The 12763-nt window shown below is 42.6% G+C and overlaps 1 protein-coding gene across 1 annotated transcript in view; it reads left to right on the forward strand.

Moving 5' to 3' along the window:
- MED27 (mediator complex subunit 27) overlaps window positions 1–12763 on the forward strand; it is a 78643-nt gene that overhangs the window by 21980 nt on the left and 43900 nt on the right. The window contains exon 3 of the mRNA XM_060684591.2: window positions 7736–7866. Within this exon, the coding sequence (XP_060540574.1) occupies window positions 7736–7866 (131 nt within the window). The remainder of the gene's footprint in view (window positions 1–7735; window positions 7867–12763) is intronic.

Genomic DNA, 12763 nt, shown 5'->3' on the forward strand with positions numbered 1-12763 from the left:
GTTCCCCCTCCCTTATTATTATTTTTTTTTTAATTTCCACTTTTGCTGCAATCATTAAATCGTGGTGGTTTTTTGGATTTTTTTTTTTTTTTTTTTACAATAGCAGATGCCATTCCTCCCACACCTCAATTAATTTGCAAAAATGCGCTTAGGATCCCTGGATAATGAAATGCCGAACGCTTTCTAGTGGCAAAGCCGTGAGGAGGGAAGAAGGCGGAGTGGGAGGGGGGGGAGAGAGAGAATGTAGGCGACCTGTGAAAATATGCGCGGCCGCCCGATCGATGCCAATGGGGACGGGCAGCTGCGGGCATCACGGTCAGTCGCGGAGAGCCCCTGTCCAATGAATTTATTTAGAAACATTTAAAAAAAAAAAAACCTAGTGGCCCATCTTCTGAGTTTGTTTTTCTTTATCATTTGTTTATTGTTTCAGTAGCTGGACGCCCGTGCTTTGCTACGAAACTATGTGCTCAGGCTTGATAAATTGACACTTACAGCCTTAATGTAGAATATGTAACTCTGTAGCATCAGAGGGCATTAATATAATGCAACTGGCAGTTGGAACAGAGTGGGAAGGGGAACGGAATGTCCCAGCCCACAGCATCCATCGGTATTCATCTGGCTAACATCCTGTCAGTGTGTGAGAGAGTTGAGGGGTGTTTGGAAACTCAAACCGTATTTGCTGTGTGAGCAAGAAGGAGACAGGAAGGAGGCTGGGCGTGGCTTACCTCAACTGTTCTATAGTAAAGCTGCTTGCTGCTGTGAAAGTAAAACTGAAAGTGAAACTCCTCTCCTCTGCTTGTGTTTTGCATTTGGAACAGATTTCTTTTGATGTGGGGAGGGGGAGTAGAACTCCTTAGAATCAGAGCGTGAATTTTCTGGAGGAATTTTCTGGAGGCCAGCAAGAAGGAAACCTTCAGGTGTAGGCAGGAGAAAATGATGAGGACCCTCAGCCCAAGCCAAACCGAGAGGAGGAGGGGGGCAGACCATAATCTGCCTTTAAAAAAAAAACATAAAATCCCAGAGGCACTCTTGTTTTTGCACCAAAAATAGATTGTCTTTGGGGTTTGTAGGTTCTTATTAAAACATCTGGACAGGTTTGGCAAAGATGTTGATTTAATTGATGGTGGGGAATTGCTTCTTAATTAATTTTTTTTTATCTTTGGTAATGGCTCTTTCCTTCCTTCCTTCCTTCCTTCCTTCCACCCTCCCTCCCTCCCTCCCTCTTTCTTTCTTTCTTTCCCTCCTTCCTTCCTTCTTCCTTTCCTCCTTCCTTCCTTCTTTCTTTCCTCCTCCCTTCTTTCTTTCCTTCCTCCCTCCCTTCTTTCCTTCTTCCTTCCTTTCTTCCTTACTTCTTTCTTTCTTTCTTTCTTCTTCCTTTCTTTTTCTCACGTCTTGTTTCACATCGAGAATATTATGGATTCCGTAAATAGTTTTGAAATGGCAGTTGGTGATATATGGGTCTCTTTAGCATTTCTTTGATTTATGTCCTCTGCGGTGGTCTTGGTGGTGAAAAATAAAGCAAGAGAAGCGAATTATAAAGAGCTGGGGGTCCATGTCACTTTTTTTCCCCCCCAGCCCTCCTTAAAACCTGTTATTTTATTTTATTTTATTTTTTCAATCCGACTTGATGGATTTTTATTTTATTTTGTTTTTTTTTTTTAAAGCAAAAACAAAAAAAAAATCGCTCGTTTTAACACTTTGAAGAGCTTTAATGGGTCGGTGCTAAATTTAGAGCTGTTTCCGGCAGAGAATTCTGCGAGGCAAACGGTATCCTGGAATTTGATAATGCTGAGACGGCTAAAAGAGAGGAATAAGAGTGATCCCACCCCAGTTTCCAGCAGCCTCCTGAGTTTTCCCTGCGCTGGGTCGGATCAAAGGTTTGTCCTGTTTCCATCCAAGCCATCCTCGGCTTACCAACAATTCATTCAGCGATCATTCCGGGTTGTACCCTCGCTGAAAAAAAGCCACTTAGAGTTGTTTGACACACTTATAATTATCACAGCACCTCCTACCGTGATCGAAATCAGATGCTTGGCAACGGATTCATATTTACGACGATTCCCCCTTCTGACAAGCAAAATCAGCGGGGAAAACCGTGTGGCTAAATTAAGATTCACTTGACAACCGAGGCGAGAAAGATCCCCCGATAGGGGGGAAACTCGCTTAACAACCATCTCGCTTAACAACAGAAATTTTGGGGCTCGATTGTGGTCGTAAGGCGAGGACGGTTTGGGATGCCGGCCTTTCCCCCCCCCCCTCCCTCCCTACCACTTTCTGTAGACGTTAGGCTATTTTTTTAAGGTGACAATCAGAGTAACAGAATGACCAAGTGGGAAGGGACCTGGGAGGTCTTCCAGTCCATCCCCTCGCTGAAGTAAGAGGCTCTACACCATTTCAGACAATTGTCCAATCTATGGAGATTCTCAGTCATCCAGGTCATGATTGTCCCAAAGCAACTGGACTTCCATGGTTTTTATTTGAAGATGTTTCCCTTCTCATCCAAGAAGCTTCTTCAGCTCTGACTGGATGGTGGGAGAATGGAAGGATTTATACTCCTTGCAGACAGCTAGTCATTGGCGTCCTTGAGTCATTGAGGCCACTTGGAGGTTTATCTGTGTCCTAAGGATCACTGCAGGTGGTCCTTGAGTGGCCTCAACGACCCGCTAAAAGGATGCCAATGACCAGCTGCCTGCAAGGAGTATAAATCCTTCCGTTCCCCACCATCCAGTCAGAGCAGAAGAAGCTTCTCGGATGAGAAGGGAAACGTCCTCAAAGAAAAACCATGAAAGTCCAGTTGCCTCCTGAAAAAAACACCTTTGGGATTGTCCAACATCTTCTTAAAAACTTCCAGTGTTGGAGCATTCACAACTTCTGAAGGCCACTTGTTCCACCGATTAATTATTCCAACTGTCAGGAAATTTCTCCTTAGTTCTAAGTTGCTTCTCTCCTCGATGAGTTTCCACCCATTGCTTCTTGTCCTACCCTCTGGAGAATAGCTTGACTCCCTCTTCTTTGGGGCAGCCCCTGAGATATTGGAACATACTTCTATCACGTCTCCCCTAGTTCTTCTTTTCATTAAACTAGACATACCCATTTCTTGCAACTTTTCATCATCATCATCATCATCATCAGCCTCCAGTCTCCTAACCCTCTTTGTTGTGCTTCTCTGGACTTCCTTGTTTTTCTTTGAAGACCTTTTGCTTCTCTTCCCAGAAGCTTCTCCAGCGCTGACTGGATGGTGGGGAAACGGAAGGATTCAGTTCAGCGCTGAACTGGGATGTGTCTTCCAAAGCAAAACAAATTAAGTCTCCTTTACCACAGATCGGTTTCCGCAAAAGCGCTTTTTCGGGAGGCAGCTGGACTTTCTTTTATTTTTCTTTGAAGACATTTCACTTCCCTTTCAAGAAGCTTCTTCGGCTCTGATGGTGGGAAACGGAAGGATTCAGTCAGAGCCGAAGAAGCTTCTCGGGTGAGTAGCGAAACGTCTTCAAAGAAAAACCAGAAAGTCCAGTGGCCTCTGGAAAAAAGGCAACTATGACCCATATTTCCATAAACACAGGTCAGTTTCTCATTCAATTTTATTCAATTTTAACCAGATTCTCAGCTTGGCAGAGAGGCGGGTTTTTTTCCCGTCCTCTGTTCCCAAGCAACCGTGTTATTTATTTTGCCCCAAAACGCCGCCTTTCCTTTTAGCTATTTTTCGACTGGTTGATTGACAGTGGAAAAAGTGAACATGAGGTTGGCGGAGTAACAGGGTTACAGATGCTCAGAGGACGGGGAAGACAACTCTCTGGCAACGACACGCGTTGCAAAAAACCTCTGCCTTGCTTAACCACGGGAAATTCTGGCCCCCTTCGTGGTCGTAAGCCGAGGAGTGCAGATTTTTCACTAGGGTTTCAAGAATGTTTTTTTTTTTTAATTTTAAATCTTACACAAATGGATCTTGATTTATTAACAGCCCTGCCACACTCTTCAGTAGCCTCATCTGCTTCTCCCTGTTTGCAGTTTGGTTGGTTACCCACTTTTTGCAACATCTTCTAAACAAAAAAAATGTTGATTATCGCAGGATATATATATATTTTTCTGCAGATATTGCTGTTCTTCCTTCAGCAGGTGTTTCCGTCCACGACTCTTGTTTTTGTTTTCCAGTGTCACAGTTGCACAACTGTCCCTTTGATCTCACGGGACAATAATTTTTAATTTTATTACCATTGTCACCCTGGACGAACTACAGTTCTTGTGACCTGCGCCTGAAACGATTTCCCACCCGATCCAGAGGGGGAATATTTTGCTGAGTGAAAATGTCACTTGTAATAAAAACGACGTGAAAAGATGATTCGTTAAGGAAACTTTGCAGCAAGGGCAGCCACATTTTCAAGCCCTGGGGGCTTCCCACCTAAAAATAAACATGAAAAAATGTTTTTTTTTGTTTTAAAACAAAACAAAACTCGAAGAAATTGGCAAATCCTTTGTATTTTGTGAGATTGAGCGGTTCTCCCTTATTAGACGTTAAATCTTGCAAGAGATTCTGATGTGAAGTTCCTAATCCTTCCAAGATTTTGACATTATCAAGAGTTGGGCACTTTTCAAAACTGTCCTAAAGGTACTTTTTCAAGAGGGTTTGGGGTGGTGGTGAAATGCCCCCCCCTTCTCCAGCGGAGAAGAACTCGACTTTTATTAAGAACGCGATAGGGCCCTCTGGACCGTGTGATGTATCAGCTGCCGAAATGCGAACGAGGTTACGAAGCAGCGCCGCGGCTGATTTCGCTCTTTTTTCGTTGTTTTAAACATCGGTTTCAAAAAAAAAAAAAAAGGATGATTTGGAGGTTTTGTTTCTATTTTTATCCTGCAGGTGTTGGGCGCGATGAGATGATATGCCGGGTGCGAATAGGACGCGATTAATTGGAATTGCCGGTGTGATTTTTGATCATTCTTTTGTTTTGGCTTCTCAGTCTGAAAGGTGGAGAGCATTTGCACAAATATTACTGTGTAATTACCATAAGTGTCTTTCTTGAGATGTGTCTGTATGTGGTTTAGTCCTGCGCAAGAATCCACACTCCCTGGCACTGAGGACGTCACCTAGTTGGGTAATAAAACGTCTGCAAGAGAGCAACCCAGCTCAGTTAGCACCGAGGACCTCTTCCATTCCTTACACCTCACTCCCTTTTAGCACTGATAATGTTACCTAGTTGGGTGATGAAATGTCTGGAAGAAAATATCCAAGCTCACACCTACTTTATATAAACAGGGAGCAAGCCACACTCCCTACTAGTACTGATGATGTTACCTAGTTGGGTCATGAGTCTTCGGAGAGGGGCGGCATATAAATTGAATAAATTAAATTAAATTAAATTAAATTAAATTAAATTAATTAAATTAAATTAAATTAAATTAAATTAAATTAAATTAAATTAAATTAAATTAAATTATTAAATTAAATTAAATTAAATTAAATTAAATTAAATTAAATTATTAATTAAATTTAATGAAACGTCTGCAAGAAAACAACCAAGCTCAGATCTACTGTATATATATATATATACATATATATATATACATATACATATACATATACATATACATATATATATATATATATATATATATATATAGGGATCAAGCCACACTCGATAGCACTGATGATGTTCCCTAGTTGGGTCATGAAACATCTGCAAACAACCAAACTCAGAGAGCGCCAAGGACTTCAGATTAAACACTGAGTTTTCATTTTTTTAAAAATTCCCAGTCAACATCTATACGTACCAACCAGCCTTCCTTCCATCGTCTCCTATCCTGGCATTCCCTCTTAAGCCATCTTCCCTGAGCACTTGTATGCCTATGACTAATCACGACCCATTACTTTAATGGCCCAGTTATTTTCCTCCCTCTGCTCCCCAGCTCCAAATTGTAACCGCAAATGTGTAATCCGCCCATTATCTTAATTGGGCTTCCGATTATTTGGCACGTATAGTTAAGAAACCGGGACCAGTTAATTTATCATCTTTGGATTGCTCCGAGAAGCCAGTTCCAAGACCCTTAAGTGAGGAGGCGCTTTTGGTGGGATATGTGCTGACCCTCAGGATTGATTTTCTCCAAATTTGGAAGTAAGACGTCTTTGGGGGTGTTTCTGTACTGCTTAAATACTTGGCCCAAAAAAAAGAGGAATGAGGAGCGAACAAAGTTAGTAACTCTCTTCAAGGCCTCTAAATTACTGACTGAGAATTGAGATTAGCCAAAAGAACATGCATTTCCACAAATTAGTTTGTCCCTTAGTTTATGGCCATTCTTCCAAAAAAAAAAAAGAGAGAGACTCGGTGGAATGGTTTTAAGTGTGAGAAACAGTTGAAAACCACTTTTTTCACTGCTGTTTTAACAGTGTTCTGGAGGGAAATGGGCGGTTCAGAAATAGAAAATATAAATACAGAAATTTAAAAAAAAAACAAATTTAGAACAGTCACTTATATGACTGATTGTAAGCACTGGTAGCCATCTCTACCACTGCCTCTCCAGTGTGAGCTCTGGAGCAGGTCCTGAATTACCTTGGATAGATAGATAGATAGATAGATAGATAGATAGATAGATAAGAGATAGGTAGATATATAGACAAATAGATCAAGATAGATAGATAGATGATAGGTAGGTAGGTAGGTAGATAGATAGATAAGAGATAGGTAGATATATAGACAAATAGATCAAGATAGATCGATAGATGATAGGTAGGTAGGTAGGTAGATAGATAGATAAGAGATAGGTAGATATATAGACAAATAGATCAAGATAGATAGATAGATGATAGGTAGGTAGGTAGGTAGATAGATAGATAAGAGATAGGTAGATATATAGACAAATAGATCAAGATAGATAGATAGATGATAGGTAGGTAGGTAGGTAGATAGATAGATAAGAGATAGGTAGATATATAGACAAATAGATCAAGATAGATAGATAGATGATAGGTAGGTAGGTAGGTAGATAGATAGATAAGAGATAGGTAGATATATAGACAAATAGATCAAGATAGATCGATAGATGATAGGTAGGTAGGTAGGTAGATAGATAGATAAGAGATAGGTAGATATATAGACAAATAGATCAAGATAGATAGATAGATGATAGGTAGGTAGGTAGGTAGATAGATAGATAAGAGATAGGTAGATATATAGACAAATAGATCAAGATAGATCGATAGATGATAGGTAGGTAGGTAGGTAGATAGATAGATAAGAGATAGGTAGATATATAGACAAATAGATCAAGATAGATCGATAGATGATAGGTAGGTAGGTAGGTAGATAGATAGATAAGAGATAGGTAGATATATAGACAAATAGATCAAGATAGATCGATAGATGATAGGTAGGTAGGTAGGTAGATAGATAGATAAGAGATAGGTAGATATATAGACAAATAGATCAAGATAGATAGATAGATGATAGGTAGGTAGGTAGGTAGGTAGATAGACAGATCAATAGACAGAGAGATATAGATAAGTAGATAGACAAGTAGATATATATATTTGTTTTCTGAGGTTTTCGCGGGTGTTTGTATGTAGGTCTTTGGTTATACGCGAGAGAAAACCCGAATAACCACTGGGCCAAAGTAGCTATCCTACTGTTATAGCACAATCTTTCCAATACAAACTGTTGTTGCTATTGCCAAAGTACCCCCTGATTCTTTCCTAGAATTTTGTCCCATCGAACTCATGAGCATTTGTCATTTGTATTCCTATTTCCAGCTGCAGTATCACACCGGCCTGGCCTCTGGTCTTCTGAATCAGCAGTCTTTGAAGAGGTCGGCGAACCAAATGGGGGTCTCCGCCAAGCGAAGGCCAAAGGCTCAGCCCACCACCTTGGTGTTACCACCTCAGTAAGTGTCCGGCGTGTGCATGTGTGAAAGGCGCTCGAATGAAATCTGGTTTACAAAAGGAATCCTGGTTTTTGTGGGTCAGAAGTGCCTGGCGGCTTCCGGGCCTAAAGCAGGACTAGAATTCACAGCCCCCTGGTGATTGCTGCAAAGTCACCCAGCTGGCTTTCGTGGCTAAGGCAAAACTAGATCTCACCGTCTCCTGGTGATTGGCTCAAAGTCACCCAGCTGGCTTTCGTGGCTAAGGCAAAACTAGATCTCACCGTCTCCTGGTGATTGGCTCAAAGTCACCCAGCTGGCTTTCATGGCTAAGCCAAGACTAGAACTCACCGTCTCCTGGTGATTGATGCAAAGTCACCCAGCTGGCTTTCTAAGGCAGGACTAGAACTCATTGTCTCCTGGTGATTGGCCCAAAGTCACTCAGCCGACTTTCGTGGCTAAGGCTGGGTTAGAATTCACAATTTGCCAGTTTCTAGCCTGTTGCCTTTATCATTCGACCAAACTTAGCGTGGTGCAATATGGGAATTGGGTCAACCTGTTGGGGGGGGGGGCTACGCTGTTAATGGAGGGCCCTGCTGCATCTTTGCGAAGTATGGAGCCACTCTCTGGAAGTAGTTGAGATGGGCAGAGAAGAGCGAGGGCATCCAAGGACATCGTATCCATTTCTCCTCAGCTTTTATTCCACCTAGCTGCCATCGCTTGCAGACTGACGAATTGTCATGGGTGTGGGTATGCCATGGGTTTGTGTGTGTGAGAGAGAGAATTTTGCAGCCATCCTCGCCACCCAACAAAGCCAGCTCCGTGCTTTCTTAGCAAGTTTCCCTCCGTCTCTCCGATTTGCTCATTATTCTCCATCAGGCTGACAAGAAAAATGGAACGAAGGCTGAAATTAAATAATTGCTTAAAACTCCGAGATGAGCTGCTCGTCCCCCCGGACTTCCCTACCGGGTGAGGAAATAAGTTTTGCCTGGTTGAGAATCCTCCAGTCGGGACGTGATTTAACAAGGAGACTTCGGCACTTTTTGGGGGGGGGGGCGGGGCGGGGCGGGCAGAGAACGAGAGACCGGGAGAAGAGGGAATAAGAGGAAAATTTTGTGGAATTGCTTTTCGGTTTCTCGCCTCGTCTTCGGAGATTTTGGGAGCGCTGTGGGACGTCCGTGATTAGATCTTGAAATTTGACAGCCCACATAACCAGGTTTCATCGTAGTTTGAAAACAAGGGGGGAGTTGGGCAAGTGCTGCACCCATTTTATGGTTGAACATGGCAATCCAGACAAGCGGATTTTCTAAATCTCTGGTTAGCCCCTTCCCTGTTTTGTTTTTTTAAATTATGATCAAACTTCTATGCTGAGTATCTCGCCGAGGCAACTATAATGAACACATGATAGAAATCATTAAAAAAATAAGAGAGGGAGAGGGAGGGGCTGCCATGAATGAGAGAGGTGACATAAATGGATTGTTGGGGGCTGGATGGATGGCTGGATGGATGGTTGGATGGGTGGGTGGGTAGATAGATAAAAAGATAGACAGGTGAGTGGGATGGATGAATGGATAGATGGATGAAAAGAGAGAGATGTGCCACGAACGAGAGATGTGTCATAAATGGATGGATGGGTGGGTAGTTTGATAAATAGATAGATTAGATGTGTAGTGTGTGAGAGAGAGATGATGGATGGATGGATAGATAGATAGATAGATAGATAGATAGATAGATAGATAGATAGAAAGAATTGGTGTGATGGACCGACAGACAGACAGAGGGAGGGAGAGATGGATGGATGGATGGATGAGTTAGTGGGTGGATCGATAGATTAGATGTGTGTGTGAGAGAGATGGATAGATGGATGAATGGGTGGATGGATGGATGGTATTGGTGTGATGGATAGACAGAGACAGAGGGAGGGAGGGAGGGATAGATACCTCAATTCTGGACTTAAAATATATTTATGAACTTATTTAATCAATTTGTATAGCCAGTAAAGGCTTTATTTATGAAAGGCAAAATGGAGTTTCCACTGGAATCAGCACCGTTCAAACCTCCACACAGTCAGCTGTGTTTCAATGTCATTCCTTGAATTGGGCTGAGATTCCCCCCTCCCTCCTTTCTTTGCTCTTTTCTTCTCTCTTTTTCTCTCCTGCAAAAAAAACCAAACCCTCAAAGGGCTGTGACTCTTCCCTCTCTTTACTGTCTCCAGAGTTGAGAGTTGGGAACAGCTTCTCCTTCAGCTGGTAAAAGCGTTTAGAATCCAAATTCAGTGGAGAATAGATCCATCCTGTTTGGCTCTTTGTTTTATGTCGCTTTCCACCTTGAGCTGATAGCCTTCCACTTAATCACATTTTTTTTTTTTTTTTGTCATTCTGATCGGTTTTATACGCAACGATCACTCTTGGATTCCAATAACTCTCTCTGAGTGGAGCCAAATTTTAGTCATGTAATATGCAAGATGTGCAGCCGTTAGATTGACATGCTTAATTAATTTCTCAACTAATGCTCGTTTTATGTCTGCAATGTGTCATTGGCCGTAATAAAGAATCTCTCTGAGCTTTTTCATGGTCATATCAACCTGAAGTAGATTAATTTATACTTGTTAGCACTCTTCTTTCTTTCTTTCTTTCTTTCTTTCTTTCTTTCTTTCTTTCTTTCTTTCTTTCTTTCTTTCTTTCTTTCTGGCAAAGTACAGCTGAGCCTGTCGATACAAAACTGGAGAATTTCTTCTGCATGGATATATGGATAGACAGATGGAAGATAGATAGATAGATAGATAGATAGATAGATAGATAGATAGACGGATGGACAGATGGACAGATGGACAGATGGACGGACAGATAGACAGACAGATAGATAGATGATGGCTGGATAGATAGATAGATGAGATACTATAGATAGGTGATAGATAGATAGATAGATAGATAGATAGATAGATAGATAGATGAGATACTGTAGATGGATGGATGGATAGATGATAGATAGATAGGATAGATAGATAGATAGATAGATAGATAGATAGATAGGATAGATGGATAGGATAGATGGATGGATAGATAGGATGTCGGTGGGTGGATGGAAGGATCGAAGGGAGGGATAGAGATAGACAGACAGATATGATACAGATAGATTTTGCAAATAGATAGAAGGGATTAATGGATGGATGGATGGATCTTAATGTATAGACAAAATTGGTTCTGTACCCAGCCTTTGTTGTCTTCCTCTATCCCTAGAACTTTGTAGGAATTTTGTACAATCCTAACTGTGGGCACAAACAAAGACTTGCCGTAGCAAAAAAAAGTCGCAAATAATATCTGACAAAGTAAAGATTTCTATTCCGGAGAGACCAAAGAAAGCTAAACTTCGAGTAATAACTTCAACTCTTCTACATGTCTTTACTACGATACTGATTTTGGCTTTTCTCTCTTTCTTTCTCTCGCACTCACAGAACCCTTACTAGCAAACGCCGCCTTAAGTAACAATATTCATTAAGCACCTCTGAGATAATATGCAATAAAAGAATAATCCACAGGCCTAGGTCTCGGCTTCTCCCTGGAAGAGTTAATATAATTAAAGATTAAAATATTGTGTGCTTTTTTCGAGACGGAGATCCCATTTTTATACAAAAGGGGAATTGCATTAATAAGGAAGAGATCATTTTCCAATAACGTGCGGGGTATGAAAGGAGATGTTTTCGATATCCTGCTCGTGCGGCTTATCTTGCCGTTCCTCGCATGATTGTATTTTCGGGACATTAAATTAGCAAGTGCAAAAAATAACCGAATCGATTTTGGAAGAACGATACAAGTTGGGGGGCCTACCTCTGCGACTATATCAAGGATGTCAAACTCGAGGGCTGCGGGCTTGAAGAAAATGAAGGTGCTTAAATCTCGCCCGCGGGCCTGCTCTGGAAGCAGAAAAGGACCGGCTCGCGGTGCCTCTGCCAGCGAAAACGGAACTTGGGAAGGCCACGCGCGGAGCCTCGATGAGTGACGTTGGGCTGGCCACACCCCCTTCCCACGCCCCCCCCAGGTCAAACACAACCCATTTTGACTCTCCATCTGAAGGCTGATGGACGTCCCAGGCGCGCGCTCTCTCTCTCTCTCTCCCTCCCTCCCTCCCTCTCTCTCTCTCTCTCTCTCTCTCTCTCTGACAGCTCCATTCCCTCTTCCCCCTTGGACCTCTCAGGTTGCCTTGATGCTGATCCTGACCCCCACACCTCCTCCTTCTCCTCTGATTCGGCTGCTGGAGGGGCAGCCGACAGGCCACACCAGGGTGCCATCCGAGTGTGAATCGCAAGAGCGGGCTTCTCCAAAGAAAATGGCACTTTTCTGGTAGCCAGGGAACATTCAAAATTCATGGGGCATCAGGAACGTGGAAGGAACCCCTCCTTCCGCCCTTCATTTTAAAATCCCTTTTTGGGAAGGTGATCTGCTCACTGTCAGCTCTTCCTGATAAGTGCAGGGTGATGTACGACTCCGTGCTCCTTGCCATTTCGCCCCGTAGGTACAATTTCAGAAAGAGAAAGTCAGAGTGCAAACATCGTCTTGATACAGCAAACTTAGATGGAGCCTTTAAGTCTGGGTCCAGTTTGACTCTTTAAATCATCATTCAGCTCATCCTCAGCTAAGTGCGGTTACATCCAGGGCTTAGTACAGGTAGATTTCTGGACTTAACAACCAGGGGTGAAATGCTACCGGTTCGGACCGGTTCACCCAAACCGGTAGTAATAAATGCTACAAGTTCAGGCGAACCGGTATTTCCGACTTCTGGCAGCTCTTCTCATACGTGCACTAGGAACAGGCTCCTCCTGTTCCTCTGCCTCTCTACTGTCAGCCTCTGGAGGCTCCAGAGTCCGCACATCATTCCCCAATGGCCCTGGCCCCATCTCTGCCTCCGACGCAGAGCCCTCATC

This window comes from Pantherophis guttatus, chromosome 16, assembly GCF_059756535.1.
Source record: "Pantherophis guttatus breed Tessera chromosome 16, ASM5975653v1, whole genome shotgun sequence".
Lineage (NCBI taxonomy): Eukaryota > Metazoa > Chordata > Lepidosauria > Squamata > Colubridae > Pantherophis > Pantherophis guttatus.